Raw genomic sequence first — 16,637 nt, 5'->3', positions numbered from 1 at the left:
TAGGTCTACACCTGTCCAGCTGGCAGAACTAAGATCAGTGAGAAGTTACAGTGAGGTCTATTTTCTTTTTTTTTTTTGCGGTACGCGGGCCCCTCACTGTTGTGGCCTCTCCTGTTGTGGAGCACAGGCTCCGGATGCGCAGGCTCAGCAGCCATGGCTCACGGGCCCAGCCGCTTCGCAGCATGTGGGATCTTCCCGGACCGGGGCACGAACCCGTGTCCCCTGCATCGGCAGGCGGACTCTCAACCACTGCGCCACCAGGGAAGCCCCAGTGAGGTCTATTTTACTATTTCAGTTCAGTGTAAGAAAAAGAACTTTCTTACAATTAAAGCTGTACAGGGGACTTCCCTGGTGGCGCAGTGGTTAAGAATCTGCTTGCCAATGCAGGCGACACGGCTTCGAGCCCTGGTCCGGGAAGATCCCACATGCTGTGGAGCAACTAAGCCCATGCGCCACAACTACTGAGCACTTGTGCCACAACTACTGAAGCCTGCATGCCTAGAGCCCATGCTCTGCAACAAGAGAAGCCACCACAATGAGAAGCACACGCACTGCAACGAAGAGTAGCCTCTGCTCGCTGCAACTAGAGAAAGCCCGTACGCAGCAACAAAGACCCAATCAGCCAAAAAAAAAAATAAATAAAATAAATAAATTTATTTCAAAAAAAAAAAAGCTGGAACTGGAACAGACAGTCCTGTGGAACAAGAGTAGTGAGTTCCCCATCCCGGAAAGGATCCAAGCAGAAAAAGAATAATGAAACGTCAGAGATGTGATAGAAAGGATTCCTGAACCAGGTGGGAGGTGGTTCTACAATTATCTAATGCTTCTTCCAAATCAAAGTTTTAGTGAGCAGAGCTGAAGATGGCAATAATAATTTTCTTCCTCTCCCAAACCTTAGTCTTGCTGTGATGCAATAGTTAAATTATAGCCAAGGTCCACACAAGACACTGAAGGAAACCCAGGAAGGAAGCCCCATGACTGATCCTCTCTTGGCGATTCTCAGTGAGCTGATTAGGAATTGATAAAGGTATGGCCACTCTTGAAATTTCACATGCTAACTTTTTCTTCTTCTAACCCACTCCTCTATTTGCCTCTCTTTCTACCTCTGTTCAAGCTGTCCATTTTAATTCTTGGGAAGCTGTGTAAGTTTCAAAGCATATCAGCTCATGTACTTACTGAATTGACTCATCTCATCCACAAAGTTTCAAACATGTGGGCATTTAATTATAGCTTTTGCGTGATGATTTCAATAGATAAAAATGGGGAGAGGGCTTCCCTGGTGGCTCAGTGGTTGAGAGTCCGCCTGCCGATGCAGGGGACACGGGTTTGTGCCCCGGTCTGGGAAGGTCCCAAATGCCACGGAGCGGCTGGGCCCGTGAGCCATGGCCGCTGAGCCTGCGCGTCCGGAGCCTGTGCTCCGCAACGGGAGAGGCCACAACAGTGAGAGGCCCGCGTACCGCAAAAAACAAACAAACAAAAGGGGCGGGGAGAATTCTGTGCTGGATTAATTTTGTACAAGCACCACATTCTGGTTAGAAAAGGTCACCGACAAGACCACTTCAAGTCCCCCCCCATAGGAGGTGGTCGACATCGAAGGCTCTCCAAAACGTGCAGCAGAGTGCTAACCAGGCGGCGGGTATTTCAGAAATTTCGAGAAACTAAAGAAACTGACTCACTGTGTCTTCAATTTCTAAGTCACTCCCTCTCCACAAATAATTTTTCAGTCAGAAACACTGCTTTCCAAAAAGAACTTTTCTGCTAAAGACGTCTTTTAAGACACCACAAATGTGAAGTCAACACTTTCCCCTATTTACATGGATTACAAAGCATATCTGTTCAAGATGCACACAATCTAGATGAAATGTATAAAAGGAAAACTTCCTTTTGTCCATATTACTGCTCTCCCCTTCTGAGTTGTTCCCCAGAAGCTTTGGAAACAAGTTCTGAAAGCAAACCTTTCCTCCGTTCCAGGGAAGAGGGGAAACTGGGGCCTCTTGACCTATAAAACTCAGTATTTTGGAACATCCATAATTCTCCCGAGTCCATGCCAGTCAAATGGAGTCTCTCTTTAGCAAACCACCGGCCAGCTGGGGCTGGACAGCAAGCCTCTCACCCCTAGGAGATGACAAGGATAGGACTCAAAAGCTCCCTGGAAAAAAAAAAAAGTCTCTCCTTCAGCTTGCATTACAAGCTGTTGGAAAACACAGATGGAGGAGATGACAGGAAAAGCAATTACTTCTTCTGGGCTTCCTTTCTGTCTGGATGCTAAGGAGATGGATACCAAATTCCATCACAGATTGAAATGCTATCTAAACATTCTTGAAAATGTGGTCTTGCTCTCTGAAATATGGCCTGCCTTTGCTGCAGCAGCCTGTAACCTATTAACATGTGAAGGTGGAGAGAGCCGACTTTCCTCCAGGCCGTCTAATTCTGGGCCTGCCTCTCCAATAATGCTCGTTTGTGACCACAGATTAAAACATAAATAACTAAATATATATATATATATCTACAGAGCATGACCCAACAGAAAGTCCTGATGAATCATTCACTTTATTTTCACATTCTTGGAATTGTAAATACCTGAAACTCTCTGAAGTATTTCAAGGTTTCTAGTGAGCCTTTCTAAATATAGGTGGAAACACACTGAACAGTAGTGTCATTATTTCAAATAGTAGTACGCTGGGGCTAGTCATAAACAAATCAAGCTTTAAACATCTTTAAAGGAACACACACACTGGTCAAAATGATGTTTTATGGGAGAGGGCTTTTGTTTATTTACAAATAATAAATACTCTCCCACAGACCTAATATTCAATACAGTTGAATAAAATGTTATTGCCGGTGGCCTATGTGTTCTGAGAAATGCCAAGATGAGGAAGATACAGCTTTTGCCTCAAGGGCCTTATACATGAGCCAAAGGGACAAGATGTATTCACTGATAAGTCAAAGCAGACCACGAAAGCCAAATCAAAAGCACGGGCGCAGGACTGTGGGAGTTCGTGGACAGAGAGACTGTACATCTAACTGATGGATACTGGGATCGATTTTCTCATCTGTGAAATGAGAGGAGTGGACCAGATGAGTTCCAAGTCCCTTCGGGTTCTAAAATTCTGATTCCTTTGGTATATACCATTGAGCCAAACAGAAAATTTCATAAAGGAAGTAGTATTTGAACTGAGTATGATCTTGAAATGAAGCTACTGGAAGAAAAAGAGGAGAGAGAGCATTTTAGGCAAAAAAGAAGAACATAAGCATAGGTCCAGAAAGCAAAGGGCATGCTTGGGAGAGCACTAGGCTTCCAGTGTGGAGGGGTCACAGCAGGAGACAAAACTGGAACAGTAGATTGAGGCCTTCAATGCCATGCAAAGGAACTTGGATTTAAGTTGGTAGAGAGCCCACAGGGGTTTCTAAAGAGGTAGATGACATGACCAGACATGTATCGGAAAGTGAAAGAGCAGAATGAGGCTGGAGTGTTGGCCGGCTACCCTGTTACTCTTTGTTACGTCTAAGGGCCCTGTTTACACAGGCCTCACCTGCCAGAGAGGTGACGTTTCATGGGAGAGACCTAAATAAACAAAAACCAAAGCAATAAGGACTAAGAACCAAGCAAGGCCAGGAAATAGGATCAGTTGCAGGAAACTAAGATGTCTACAAACAAATATTGATGATGACTACAAGGAAGATGGTAGACTACTTACAAACAGGCCACCGGAAGATGATGAGTAAGAGGAAAAAGAAAGTCATAAAATGTAGGAAAAATAGAGAAGCGGATAAAACTAAACATATAAGAGAAAAAGAAAGAGACTTATATAACACCTGTGAGCTACTACAGGAAACCAGAATATGAGAGATCATAGGACTACACACTACCCCCATAAAATCTGGGCAGCATAATGAACATTTAAAAAAATTGGCTATATACTAAATAATGTCAAAACAGGACAAATAACAGAATTGAGAGGTGCACACAGCCGACCTAACTGAATTACTGTTGAAGAGGGCAGGCCGGACACTGTAAGAGAAGACTAGACAGGGCACGATCAGCACTTCTGTTATGACAGCAATTCCGAAATAGGACGTCTAAGCAGAAGACGAGAATCCAGATGAAAAGGAAAAATGGTTAACAGATAACATCTGGCCCCCCAGTCACTGAAGAATACCTCTTCCCCATACACTGCTTCTCCTCTTCATCCCCTTCCAACAGCCCTCCTTAGCTGGATCCAAAAAGAACTATAAAACTTTGAAATGAATCAACAGTTACCTGCTAGGCAACAAAACTAGGTATGAGGAATTATAGCTGTGTCAGGTTACTACTATCTCTCTCTCTCTTTTTTTTTTTGCAATATATCAACTTTATTTCCATCTTGATTTCAAAAAAAGTTTGAGGTAAAATACACATAACATAAAATTTACCATCTTAATTGTTTTTTATTGTACAGTTTCACTGACCTGTTGTGCAACCATCACCACCATTTATTCCCATAATTCTTCCTGTAAAACTGAAACTCTACATGTATTAAACACTAACTTCCCGTTCTCCCCCAGCCCCTGGTAACTACCATTATACATTCTGTCTTTATGATTTTCACTACTCTTAAGTACCTCATATAAGTGGAATCATCCGATATTTGTATTTTTGTGACTCGCTTATTTCATTTAGCATAATGTCTTCAAGGTTCATCCATGCTGTAGCAGATGTCAGAATTTCTTTCCTTTTTTTTTTTTAAAAAAATGTATTTATTTGGCTGTGTCGGGTCTCAGTTGCAGCACATGGGATCTTCATTGCTGCATGCGGGATCCTTAGTTGAGGCATGTGGGATCTTTAGTTGCAGCATGTGGGCTCTTAGTTGCAGCATGCGGGATCTAGTTCCCTGACCAGGGATCAAACCTGGGCCCCCTGCATTGGGAGCGCAGAGTCTCAACCACTGGACCACCAGGGAAGTTCCCCCCCCACCTTTTTTTTTTTTTTTGAATTTCTTTCCTTTTTAAGGCTGAATAATATTCCAATTATGTACAGACCATATTTTGCTTATCCATTCATCTGCCAATGGACACCTGGGTTGCTTCCATGTTTTAGCTATTGTGAATAATGCTGCTATGAACATGGGGGTAACAGGTATCTCTCCAGGACCCTGCTTCCAATTCTCTTGGGTATATACCCAGAAGTAGAATTGCTGGATCATATGATAATTCATTTTAATTTTTTGAGGAACCACTGTATTGTTTTACACAGCAACTGTACCATTTTACGTTTCCACCAGCAGTGCACAAGCATTTCAATTTCTTCACATCTTTGCCAACACTTGTTGTCTTCTGGTTTTTTGATAGTAGTCATCCTAATGGGTGTGAGATGGTATCTCATTGTACTTTTTTTTTTTTATAAATGCTGGGTTTTTTCCCAAGAGAAACACTTTATTTATTTATTAATTTTTGGCTGCGTTGGATCTTTGTTGCTGCGCGCGGGCTTTCTCTAGTTGCGGTGAGCAGGGGCTACTCTTCGTTGCGGTGCGTGGGCTTCTCCTTGTGGTGGCTTCTCTTGTTGCGGAGCACAGGCTCTAGGCACATGGGCTTCAGCAGTTGTGGCTCGCGGGCTCTAGAGCACAGGCTCAGTAGTTGTGGCGCATGGGCTTAGTTGCTCCGCGGCATGTGGGATCTTCCCAGACCAGGGCTTGAACCTGTGTCCCCTGTATTGGCAGGCGGATTCTTTTTTCTTTATTTTATTTATTTTTATTTATTTTTTACATCTTTATTGGAGTATAATTGCTTTATAATGATGTGTTAGTTTCTGCTTTATAACAAAGTGAATCAGTTACACATATACATATGTTCCCATATCTCTTCCCTCTTGTGTCTCCCTCCCTTCCACCCTCCCTATCCTACCCCTCTAGGTGGTCACAAAGCACCGAGCTGATCTCCCTGTGCTATGCAGCTGCTTTCCACTAGCTATCTATTTTACGTTTGGTAGTGTATATATGTCCATGCCTCTCTCTCACTTTGTCACAGCTTACCCTTCCCCCTCCCCATATCCTCAAGTCCATTCTCTAGTAGGTCTGGCAGACGGATTCTTAACCACTGCACCACCAGGGAAGTCCCATTCTCACTGTACTTTTTTTTTTTTTTTTGCAGTACGCGGGCCCCTCACTGTTGTGGCCTCTCCTGTTGCGGAGCACAGGCTCCGGACGTGCAGGCTCAGTGGCCATGACTCACGGGCCCAGCCGCTCCACGGCACGTGGGATCTTCCCAGACTGGGGCACGAACCCACATCCCCTGCATCGGCAGGCGGACTCTCAACCACTGTGCCACCAGGGAAGCCCTCATTGTACTTTTGATTTGCATTTTCCTAATGATTAGTGATACTGAGCATCTTTTCGTGGGTTCATTGGCCATTCATATTATCTTCTTTGGAGAAATGTCCATTCAAGTCCTTTGCCCAGTTTTTAATCAGGTTGTTTGCTTTTTTGTTGTTGAATTTTAGGAGTTCTCTATATATTCTGGATGTTAATCCCTCATCAGATATATGATTGACAAATATTCTCTCCCATTCTATAGGTTGACTTTTTACTCTGTTGATAATGTCTTTTGACACACAGGTTACTGCTATCTTTTGCAACAACAAAAGTAACATGAGGGACTTCCCTGGTGGTCCAGTGGGTAAGACTCCGAGCTCCCAATGCAGGGGGCCCGGTTCAATCCCTGGTCAGGGAACTAGATCCCGCATGCATGCCACAACTAAGAGTTTGCATGCCACAACTAAGACCCAGAGCAGCCTAAATAAATAAATATTAAAAAAAAAAACTAATATCAAAATCCCAACAACTTAGCAGATAGATAAATGCAGCAACCTTGTTGGGCCACAGTACACAAAATAAAGGAGGGCTCAAGAGACGTCCGACATTAAGGAGAAAGCCAAGGAAACTTCAGTTTTCTCATTTCAGCGTGAATTTCACCCTGGACCTGGGTGAGCTGTGCTACAATATATGCTTCTGGTCCAAGAGATGCTGAGTGACAGCTCATGGCTGGTCTGGGCAGCCTCCCCCTGCTACTAGTGGGACAAGTCATGCAAGTTTCCTGCTGTGTATGGGACAGATCAGTTAAGGAAGTACTCTGTAAGCAGGCAGATCAATATTTTGGTCACTTGGTTGTGGGGTCTTGAAGAAATCGGGATATATTTAATACGAAGGAATAAGTTACTTACTTGCCGGCCATCCTGCCCCACATTTGTTTGACCTCTTACAACAGTTCGAATGCTGTCATCCAGTCTCCTAGCAAAAAAAGGTTAAAGGATACAAATCATTAAAATATCTCGATTCCTTCAAGACAAAAAAACAACCCTCAAAACGGGAGAAAATATTTGCAAACGAATCAATGAACAAAGGATCAATCTTCAAAATATATAAACAGCTCATGCAGCTCAATATTAAAAAAACAAACAACCCAATCCAAAAATGGGCAGAAGACCTAAATAGACATTTCTCCAAAGAAGACATACAGATGGCCAAGAAGCACATGAAAAGCCGCTCAACATCACTAATTATTAGAGAAATGCAAATCAAAACTACAATGAGGTATCACCTCACACCAATTAGAATGGGCATCATCAGAAAATCTACAAACAACAAATGCTGGAGAGGGTATGGAGAAAAGGGAACCCTCTTGCACTGTTGGTGGGAATGTAAATTGATACAGCCACTATGGAGAACAGTATGGAGGTTCCTTAAAAAACTAAAAATAGAATTGCCATATGACCCAGCAATCCCACTACTGGGCATATACCCAGAGAAAACCATAATTCAAAAAGACACATGCACCCCAATGTTCATTGCACCACTATTTACAATAGCCAGGTCATGGAAGCAACCTAAATGCCCATCGACAGACAAATGGATAAAGAAGATGCAGTACATATATACAGCGGAATATTACTCAGTCATAAAAAGGAACGAAATTGGGTCATTTGTAGAGATGTGGATGGATCCAGAGACTGTCATACAGAGTGAAGTAAGTCAGAAAGAGAAAAACAAGTATCATATATTAACGCATATATGTGCAACCTAGGAAAATGGTACAGAAGAACCGGATTGCAGGGCAGAAATTGAGACACAGATGTAGAGAATAAACGTATGGACACCAAGTGGGGAAAGCGGCGGGGGGTGGGGGTGTGATGGTGTGATGAACTGGGAGATTGGGATTGACATGTATACACTGATGTGTATAAAATGGATGACTAATAAGAACCTGCTGTATAAAAAAATAAATAAAATTCAAAAATTCAAAAAAAAAATCTCGATTCCAGGTTGACCAAAAGAAAAAAAGCTGGGATTCCCTGGTGGCACAGTGGTTATGAATCTGCCTGCCAATGCAGGGAACATGGGTTTCATCCCTGGTCCAGGAAGATCCCACATGCCGCGGAGCAACTAAGCCCATGCACCACAACTAGTGAGCCTGTGCTCTAGGGCCCATGAGCCACAACTACTGAGCCCGCGTGCCACAACTACTGAAGCCCGTGTACCTAGAGCCCATGCTCTGCAACAAGAGAAGCCACAGCAATGAGAAGCCCGCGCACCGCAACAAAGAGTAGCTCCCGCTTGCTGCAACTAGAGAAAGCCCGTGGGCAGCAATGAAGACCCAACTCAGCCAAAACTAAATTAATTAATTAATTTTTAAAACAGTAACGTATCCATCAATGTTTGCAGATTGCAGCTACTTATTCAGAAGAAAGAACAAAGATGTCTAGAGGATAGGAGGAAGAGTGAGGCCTGGGACCTCAGAGAGGGGCAGCAACAGCAGTGTAGGAGCCAAGACCAGCACACACTGATGAGTCACCTTGGTTATTGTTTAAAAGGCTATTTTCACTTAATGTTCAGAGCCATTCAAAAGGACCAATGTAACTTTTAGTATTTGTCATGGAGTAAACCAGAAATGACAAAGTTGCTGAAACTTTATGGGAACAAGCCAGAGAATTCAAAGTACCCCACATAAAATCCTTCCTCAGTAACATCCTAGGAACCTTAAAAGGGATGAGGAGCCAGTTGCTATATGAAATCCATGCCTCGCCACCTGGGCCCTGATCTGCAGGAGGCCCATCTGTGGCCCCCACTTCCTCTTTCTCCTGCAGCTTAACAGGGGCCACTTAATGGCACCTCAACCAGAGAAATTTATGTCAGTTTATGTCATTTATGTCACTTTTCATTTGAAGAACGGTTAAAGGTATGGTGAGAGAAAGCTGAAAATAACTGGCTTGCAAGTGATTTTCGCTTCTGTTGTTGTTTTGGGATTTTTTTGGCTGCGCCGCGCAGCGTGTGGAATCTTAGTTCCCCAACCAAGGATCGAACCCGCACCCCCTGCATTGGAAGCATGGAGTCTTTTTTTTTTTTTTTTTAACATCTTTATTGGAGTATAATTGCTTTACAATGGTGTGTTAGTTTCTGCTGTATAACAAAGTGAATCAGCTATACATATACATATATCTCCCCATATCTCCTCTCTCTTGCATCTCCCTCCCACCCTCCCTATCCCACCCCTCTAGGTGGTCAAAAAGCACAGAGTTGATCTCCCTGTGCTATGCAGCTGCTTCCCACTAGCTATCTATCTTACATTTGTAGTGTATATATGTCCATGCCACTCTCTCACTTCTTCCCAGCTTATCCTTCCTCGTCCCCATGTCCTCAAGTCCATTCTCTACATCTGCATCTTTATTCCTGTCCTGCCCCTAGGTTCTTCAGAACCTTTTTTTTTTTTAGATTCCATACATATGTGTTAGCATACGGTATTTCTTTTTCTCTTTCTGACTTACTTCACTCTGTATGACAGACCCTAGGTCCATCCACCTCACTACAAATAAATCAATTTCGTTACTTTTTATGGCTGAGTAAGATTCCATTGTATACATGTGCCACATCTTCTTTATCCACATTCATCTGTTGATGGACACTTAGGTTGGGAAGCATGGAGTCTTAACCGCTGGACAGCGAGGGAAGCCCCTCGCAAGTGATTTTTGGATCATGGGGGAATTTTCACTTTCTTTGCAAACCCTGTAAAACTTAGCGGTCTCTACTAGAACTGTTACAGCTAAAGTCCACCGAAACAATCAACAGCCTTCTTTGTATTTATTTTTGGCTGCATAGGGTCTTCATTGCTGTGCGCAGGCTTTCTCTAGTTGTGGCGAGCAGGGGCTACTCTCCATTGTGGTGCATGGGCTTCTCATTGTGGTGGCTTCTCTCGTTGCGGAGCACAGGCTCTAGGCACACAGGCTTCAGTAGTTGTGGCACACGGGCTCAGTAGTTGTGGCGCACGGACTTAGTTGCTCTGCAGCACGTGGGATCTTCCCAGACCAGGGCTCAAACCCGTATCCCCTGCATTGGCAGGCAGATTCTTAACCACTGCGCCAACAGGGAAGTCCCTTCTTTGTACTTTTTAAGGCACCCCACTGAACAAAACATTAATGGTAGAGGTCTTTACCTAAAAACTCAAAGGTTGTCAGGGAAAAAAAAATCATCTCCTGGATTCAAAATGAAGGCTCCTCCTCATCACAAGTTAAAAAACAACAAAAACAAAAACAAAAACTATATTTAAAGTAATAACATCAACCATTACAATAATAATTACAAACAAACTTTGAGTATCTACGATGTGTCAAAACTGGAAATTCAGACATGGATAAACCAGAATAAGGCTATTTAGCAGAAAGGACATCTGATGACCACCCTAGACATCCTAGATTAATCACAATGTTTAGTCCTGGGACACCACCCACACCAACCAGCAGATCTGACCACACTGTTAGCTGTTACATGGCCAAGGGATATATAAGCCCAGCTTCATATCTAAGCCTTGGGAATACAAAAAAAAAAAAGGGCAAATCTGCTAGGGAAATAAAGCCACTAAAAAGATAGCAGAAATGCTTTTGTCTCCTTTCATAATCAACTGTTTTGAATAGCCTGTTACAGATTCCTTCCTTTTTTTAAAATAAATAATTGAAGACTGATCAAAGAATCGATTCTTTGCCACAAGGCTCATATGGAAACCCAGAAAAAAATACTATTTTTAAAAAGATTACCATCTACAGCTAACCTGAAATTTTAGTGTTCTTACAGATAAGTGTGATCCAGCATGTGATTAACTAAATGAACAGCATACTTTCATTAATCACTAATAATCACACGGTGTTACTTACCTTATTTTCAGTCTAATTTTGTTCACGACTTCATCGATGTTTGCCAGCGACTACAATAAAGAAGGAAAAGTGCCAGCTATTATTTCACTTCCTGGAATTCCTCTTTCCAGAGAAATGATGAACTATAATGGCTATTTATAATCTCAAAGAAACTAATCACTCGGTATGATATAATTTTTACTTAAAAAAAAAAGTATAGGGAATTCCCTGGCGGTCCAATGGTTAGGACTCCACGCTTCCACAGCAGGGGCATGGGTTCAATCCCTGGTCGGGGAACTAAGATCCCACAAGCCTTGCAGTGCAGCCGGGGTGGGAGGCCGGGGGAAGTATAGCAGTAGGTAGCAACAACTGCAAAATCCAGCCTGGAATCTATTTCTCATAAATAAAGTTTATTAGAAAACAGCCATGTCCATTCATTTACATATTATCAACAGCTGCCTTTGAGCTACAAAGACATAATTGAGTAGCTGCAACAGAGACTGAATAATCCATAAAGCCTAAAATTACTATCTAGACCTTTACAGGAAATTTCCTGACCCCTGGTATATAGGATCGTGACAAACTCGTACAACAAAATCCTCACAGCAATAAAAATGAATGAATGATTACAACAGACAACAACATGGATGAATCTTACTAACATGACGTTGCGTGCGCGCACACACACATATACACAAACCAGACACAAGAGCATATACTGTATGATTGCATTTATAGTATTTCAAAAGTGAGTGAAACTATTCTCCTGCATTAGAAGCCAGGATAGTGGTTAACTCTGGGGGAGGTAGTGACTGGGAGGGGCGAGAAGGGGCTATTTTATTAATGTTTTATTTCTTGGTCTGGGTGGTGGTTACCTGGCTTTATTCATTTGGTGAAAATTCATCAGGTTGTACATTTAGGATCTGTATACTCCTCCACATTATGTTAAATGTCAATAAATAAATACCTCTGTTTTTTTCTAAGTGTCTAGGGCCATTAGAAAAAAGCCTGGAAGGATAAACACTAGTACTTAGAGTCTATATTAGTAGCTGTAACCTATGAATTCAGGAACAGTAATTGTAATCTATGAAGAAGAGGGATTTTAAGTTTTTCTTCTTTTTGCCTATGAGTATTTTCTAATTGCTCTATACTGACAATGCACTGCTATTACAATTATAATAAAGTTATTTCTATTTTTAAGACAATGACAGTAAAAACAAATGGACTAGTACCAATTTAGTGAGCTGAAAACATGAGGAAAGGGTGCCCCCTAATGGAATAGAAATGGTACAATTTTATAGCACCATTTTAACTGAAGTTTTCAAAATATAATTTTGTAAGTCCTCTTTCCCTCTCTCCCGATAGATATTTTACCTCAGAAGGAATTGGGGGTGATGCAGGAATTGTGCTTATAAATTGCTACTGGCAACCTGTGCTGGCAGGAAGAGGCAGGAGCCTGCCAGGCACAGGTCTGATAAGAGAACCAGGTCACACATAAAACAAGATGAAACCTTGCCATTTACGACAAGATGGATGGACCTTGAGGGTATCAAGTGAAATAAATCAGACGGAGAAGCACAAATACTGTATGATTTCACTCATATGTGAACTATAGAAAACAAATAAACAAACAAAAAAACAAAATAAATGAACAAGGCTTTCCCTGGTGGTGCAGTGGTTAAGAATCCGCCTGCCAATGCAGGGGACACAGGTTCCAGCCCTGGTCCGGGAAGATCCCACATGCCACAGAGCAACTAAGCCCCTGTGCCACAGCTACAATGCAACTACTGCAATATCCATGAGGTATATAGATGGATTTTGCCCAAGATTTAGCAATAGCTGAAAGAAATGATAAATCATGCCCTTACTTTCTATTACCTTTTAATTAACGTCCATGAGAATCTGAGTTGGAAAATGGTATAAATCTGGGGTTGGGGAAATAAAGGTACCCCTGTGTCATAAATTTCCTGAATTATCTAAGAAACTTCACTATACATCACCATGGATGTGGGGACATAATTAGACAAGACATATAACTGAATCTGTGGAGCAACAAATGTCTTATGCCACCTTCAGTAGTTTAAAAACAAAAACCCACAAAAACTTATCAGGAAGAAGGGAGAACCTGGTGGTTCCCTATATACATAATTTTCAAATCTAACAATTTGTTGTGGTGAGTTAGCTGTCTTGATAGGCTGGGGTAAATTAAATCTTTTCATGGCTAAAACTGCTATCTTTATACGATTGTTTCCAAATTTCTATCTCCAGCTAATTCCTAGAATTCATCTTTCATAGAAAATGATGAGCTCTTAGGAATTCCCTGGTGGTCCAGCGGTTAGGACTTGGTGCTTTCACTGCCAAGGGCCCCGGTTCAATCCCTGGTCGGGGACTAAGATCCTGCAAGCTGTACATGGTGCGGCCAAAAAAGAAAAAGATGAGTTCTAAAGGCTACCCGTGAAATCTCAGAAAAGACAATCACACAGTATGATACCATTTTTTCCAAACTTATTTTAAACATCAGCATGTCCATCAGAAGAAGTTTGGAAGGATATATGCCAAAATATTAACAGTTATGGCAATGATGGGCTCCAGACTCAAATATCCAACTATGTATTTCTACCTGGATGGCCCAAATGTGTTCAAAACTGAGCTCACCTTTACACCCTACTTCTATCCTCCTTACCACTAAAACTGGCTCTTCCTCCTTACTCCCAGTACAGGATAAAGGGGCCAACACCCCCCCAACAGTCTGCTGGGCTAGAAATCAAAGTTCTGAAATGTACATCTTGAAATAGGAATAAAAGTAGCTTTCTAACTCCAGGCTTATCCTGCCTACCTCATTCCCATTTTTCCCCTATTACATTCGAAAAATCCTGTCTACTTCCCAATTTACTACAGAAAATTGGGGGGGGGTGGGGCAACAGGACAGACGCTTTCAACCTAAGGGTATGATTTCTAATAATACGCTCACTATACAGAGAATTCCACACTAACACAACAACAGTATTTGGTATTAGCTAACCCTCCCCCCCCACAAAAAGCTGGTTACAACGGAGTCTAACTTGAATTTAACTCTCACTTGCTTATCAAGGTCCCTTAGATTATGTAGTATAACACATAATACATCATTAATATTCAGGATAAGCCAGAAGCCACTGCAAGAAGGAAACTCTATACTTACTTGCTCTGTTGGGAACAGGGTGTTGATATACTCCACAGCATTGAAATCTGCTCGATCTAGAGGATCCTGGCTTGGAAATACCTACATAAAGATAGAGAATTAAAAATCACCTATCTTTCTGCCTTGCTTTATGTATTATTTCTTTCCTCCCTATTGGTTGGTAAGCTTTTAGGAGGCAAAGACCATAGCTTTTTTTCATTTTACGAGGCTTAACAACAACAGATGTGCAATAAAATATCTGGTAAAGTAAATCTGTAATTTTCACCAACATCTGTAATTTTAACATCTTGGTAAAACTAACAGAATGTGCAACAGTGAAAAGTTCCAGATATCCACGAAATCCCAAGGACAAGGTAAAATAAGTGGGCATTGTATACTATCAGATTAAGCCAGCGGATGACATGGTTGCATTAAGGGAATCTTGATAACAGACTTATTATACACCACGTCTCAGTGATGTCTCAGCAGTAGAATTCACTATGCATCAAAGCAATTATTATGCTCAGACAGCGTCAGGAAGTGGAGAGCTGGCATTTAGGAACTGTCCATCTCTTTTACAGAAGAAAGCAAGCCGCCTTCTGAGAAATATAGCTAACTCCCTTCAAATGTTGCAATTTGAAGAACATGTAACAAGGTGGGTTACAAAGCAGTTAAGTGATCCCCTGGGTACTAGATTTCACCAGCTCAAGGCAGTTATTCTGGGAAGCAAATTCTTTTTTGAGGTCTGCTTATTGGAGAAACCTACATTAGAATTCAATCTTACTAAGAAATAGGAAAAGCTGTGCTCTTCTAAAACCCTCGTCAAACAATAAACTGACTGCATTATTTGTTTCTTCTATTGGAGCCCACTAGGTCCAAAGGGAATGAAATGTATGTCTCTGGGAATTCCCTGGCAGTCCAGTGGTTAGGACTCGTGCTCTCACTGCGGGCAGCCCAGGTTCAATCCCTGGTAGGGGAACTAAGATCCCACAAGCCCTGAGGCAAGGCCAAACAAACAAACAAAAAAAAAACAAAGGAAAAAAGAAACGTATGTCTCTTTCTGGCAGATGGAGGTGGGTGGGAAGCAGTGTGACTTGAACACCAAAACCTTTGCCTAATGACCTGGTATCCTCAGGATCTGCCAAATGTGCTGTGAATGAGTAAACCAATCACTCCAAGGAAAACACATCTAAAAATCTATAAATGAGACAATACAAACAAATAACTTAGTACACTGGCAGACCCATAGTAAGTATTAATGGTCAATAAATATTAACTATCAGTAATAGAAGTAGTAATGTTTTACTTCAAAAAACTTCCCAGTGGTCATTAAGTATGGCACACCCCTCCTTTTCCTAAATCCCCTACACCAACTTCTTTAAGGGAGATTTTCCTCCCTTTATCAGGAGCGATACCCTGTACAAGGGTCTAAATTGCTATTTCTAATATCATCACTCTTAAAAACTCCATACACTTGACAAGAGAATTTAGTCAACTAAAGAGTTCCTGCAGGGAAGAGAAGCCACCTGGGAATATTCTTCAACCTAACCCAAACTAATCAACAGCAGGAATTCTCAACTAAGTATGGTAAAGGGTTTTTTGTTTTTTGCTTTTAACCTTTGCCCCTCTGCTTTGCGATATGCTTCAAAAATAGAGGTTACCTCCTCCCCTCAATTCCGAGTCACTCACAAGGGGCTAGATGGAGAATCCGGAACACTGCGACACCAGCCTGATAAATGGATGAACAGCCCCGCAACCCCCAAAACCTGAGGTTGCTACCCATGAGGGCCTTTCTTCTAGATGCATCCTTTCAGGAGACACAGCTCCTTTGCCCAAACCCACCAGGATGCCCCACCCTCCAAAGACAATCAAGGCCTAGAAAAGATTCTCTCCCTCCTCTAGATTCAGAAACCCCTTCCCACCACCACCTCCCACCAAAACCTTTCCTTGCCCTTCTGCGCCTAGCTCCCACGTCTCCCACGAAGACCGCTTCCTCGGCGTCCCACCGCAGGTCCCACCCCCAGAGCTGCCCCAGCCTCCGCACTCTCCTCCCGTCGAGGGGCGGAACGCTCACCTGCTCGATGGCGAGCTGCACGTCGGGCGTGAGCTGCAGCACGGCTTCCAGCTCCTCCACGAACTCCAGTTCCTCCTCCTCCATCATCCTGCCGCCCAGCTCCCTCCCGGCGCCCACCCCTACCCCGAGCCGCACGTCCTGCGGCCACCCACGCCCCAGAACAGCAACCCTCCAGCGGCAGCGCTCCAGCCAGCCTGGGCTCTGTCACCCAGTCGGGCACTTCCGGGAAGCCAGGCACTTCCGGGATCCGG

The 16,637-nt window shown here is 42.7% G+C and overlaps 1 protein-coding gene across 1 annotated transcript in view; it reads right to left on the bottom strand.

Moving 5' to 3' along the window:
* VPS53 (VPS53 subunit of GARP complex) overlaps positions 1 to 16,600 on the bottom strand; it is a 127,174-nt gene extending 110,574 nt beyond the window's left edge. Inside the window, exons 1-4 of the mRNA XM_081218221.1 lie at positions 16,387 to 16,600; positions 14,334 to 14,414; positions 11,174 to 11,223; positions 7,196 to 7,262 (exon numbers count right to left, since the gene is read on the bottom strand). Coding sequence (XP_081074347.1) covers positions 7,196 to 7,262; positions 11,174 to 11,223; positions 14,334 to 14,414; positions 16,387 to 16,473 — 285 coding nt within the window. The 5' untranslated portion in view covers positions 16,474 to 16,600. The remainder of the gene's footprint in view (positions 1 to 7,195; positions 7,263 to 11,173; positions 11,224 to 14,333; positions 14,415 to 16,386) is intronic.
* Positions 16,601 to 16,637: the final 37 nt, after the last annotated feature.

Source organism: Mesoplodon bidens (genome assembly GCF_964165515.1).
Source record: "Mesoplodon bidens genome assembly, chromosome: 19".
NCBI lineage: Eukaryota > Metazoa > Chordata > Mammalia > Artiodactyla > Ziphiidae > Mesoplodon > Mesoplodon bidens.
This window is presented reverse-complemented; position numbering and strand designations above follow the sequence as displayed.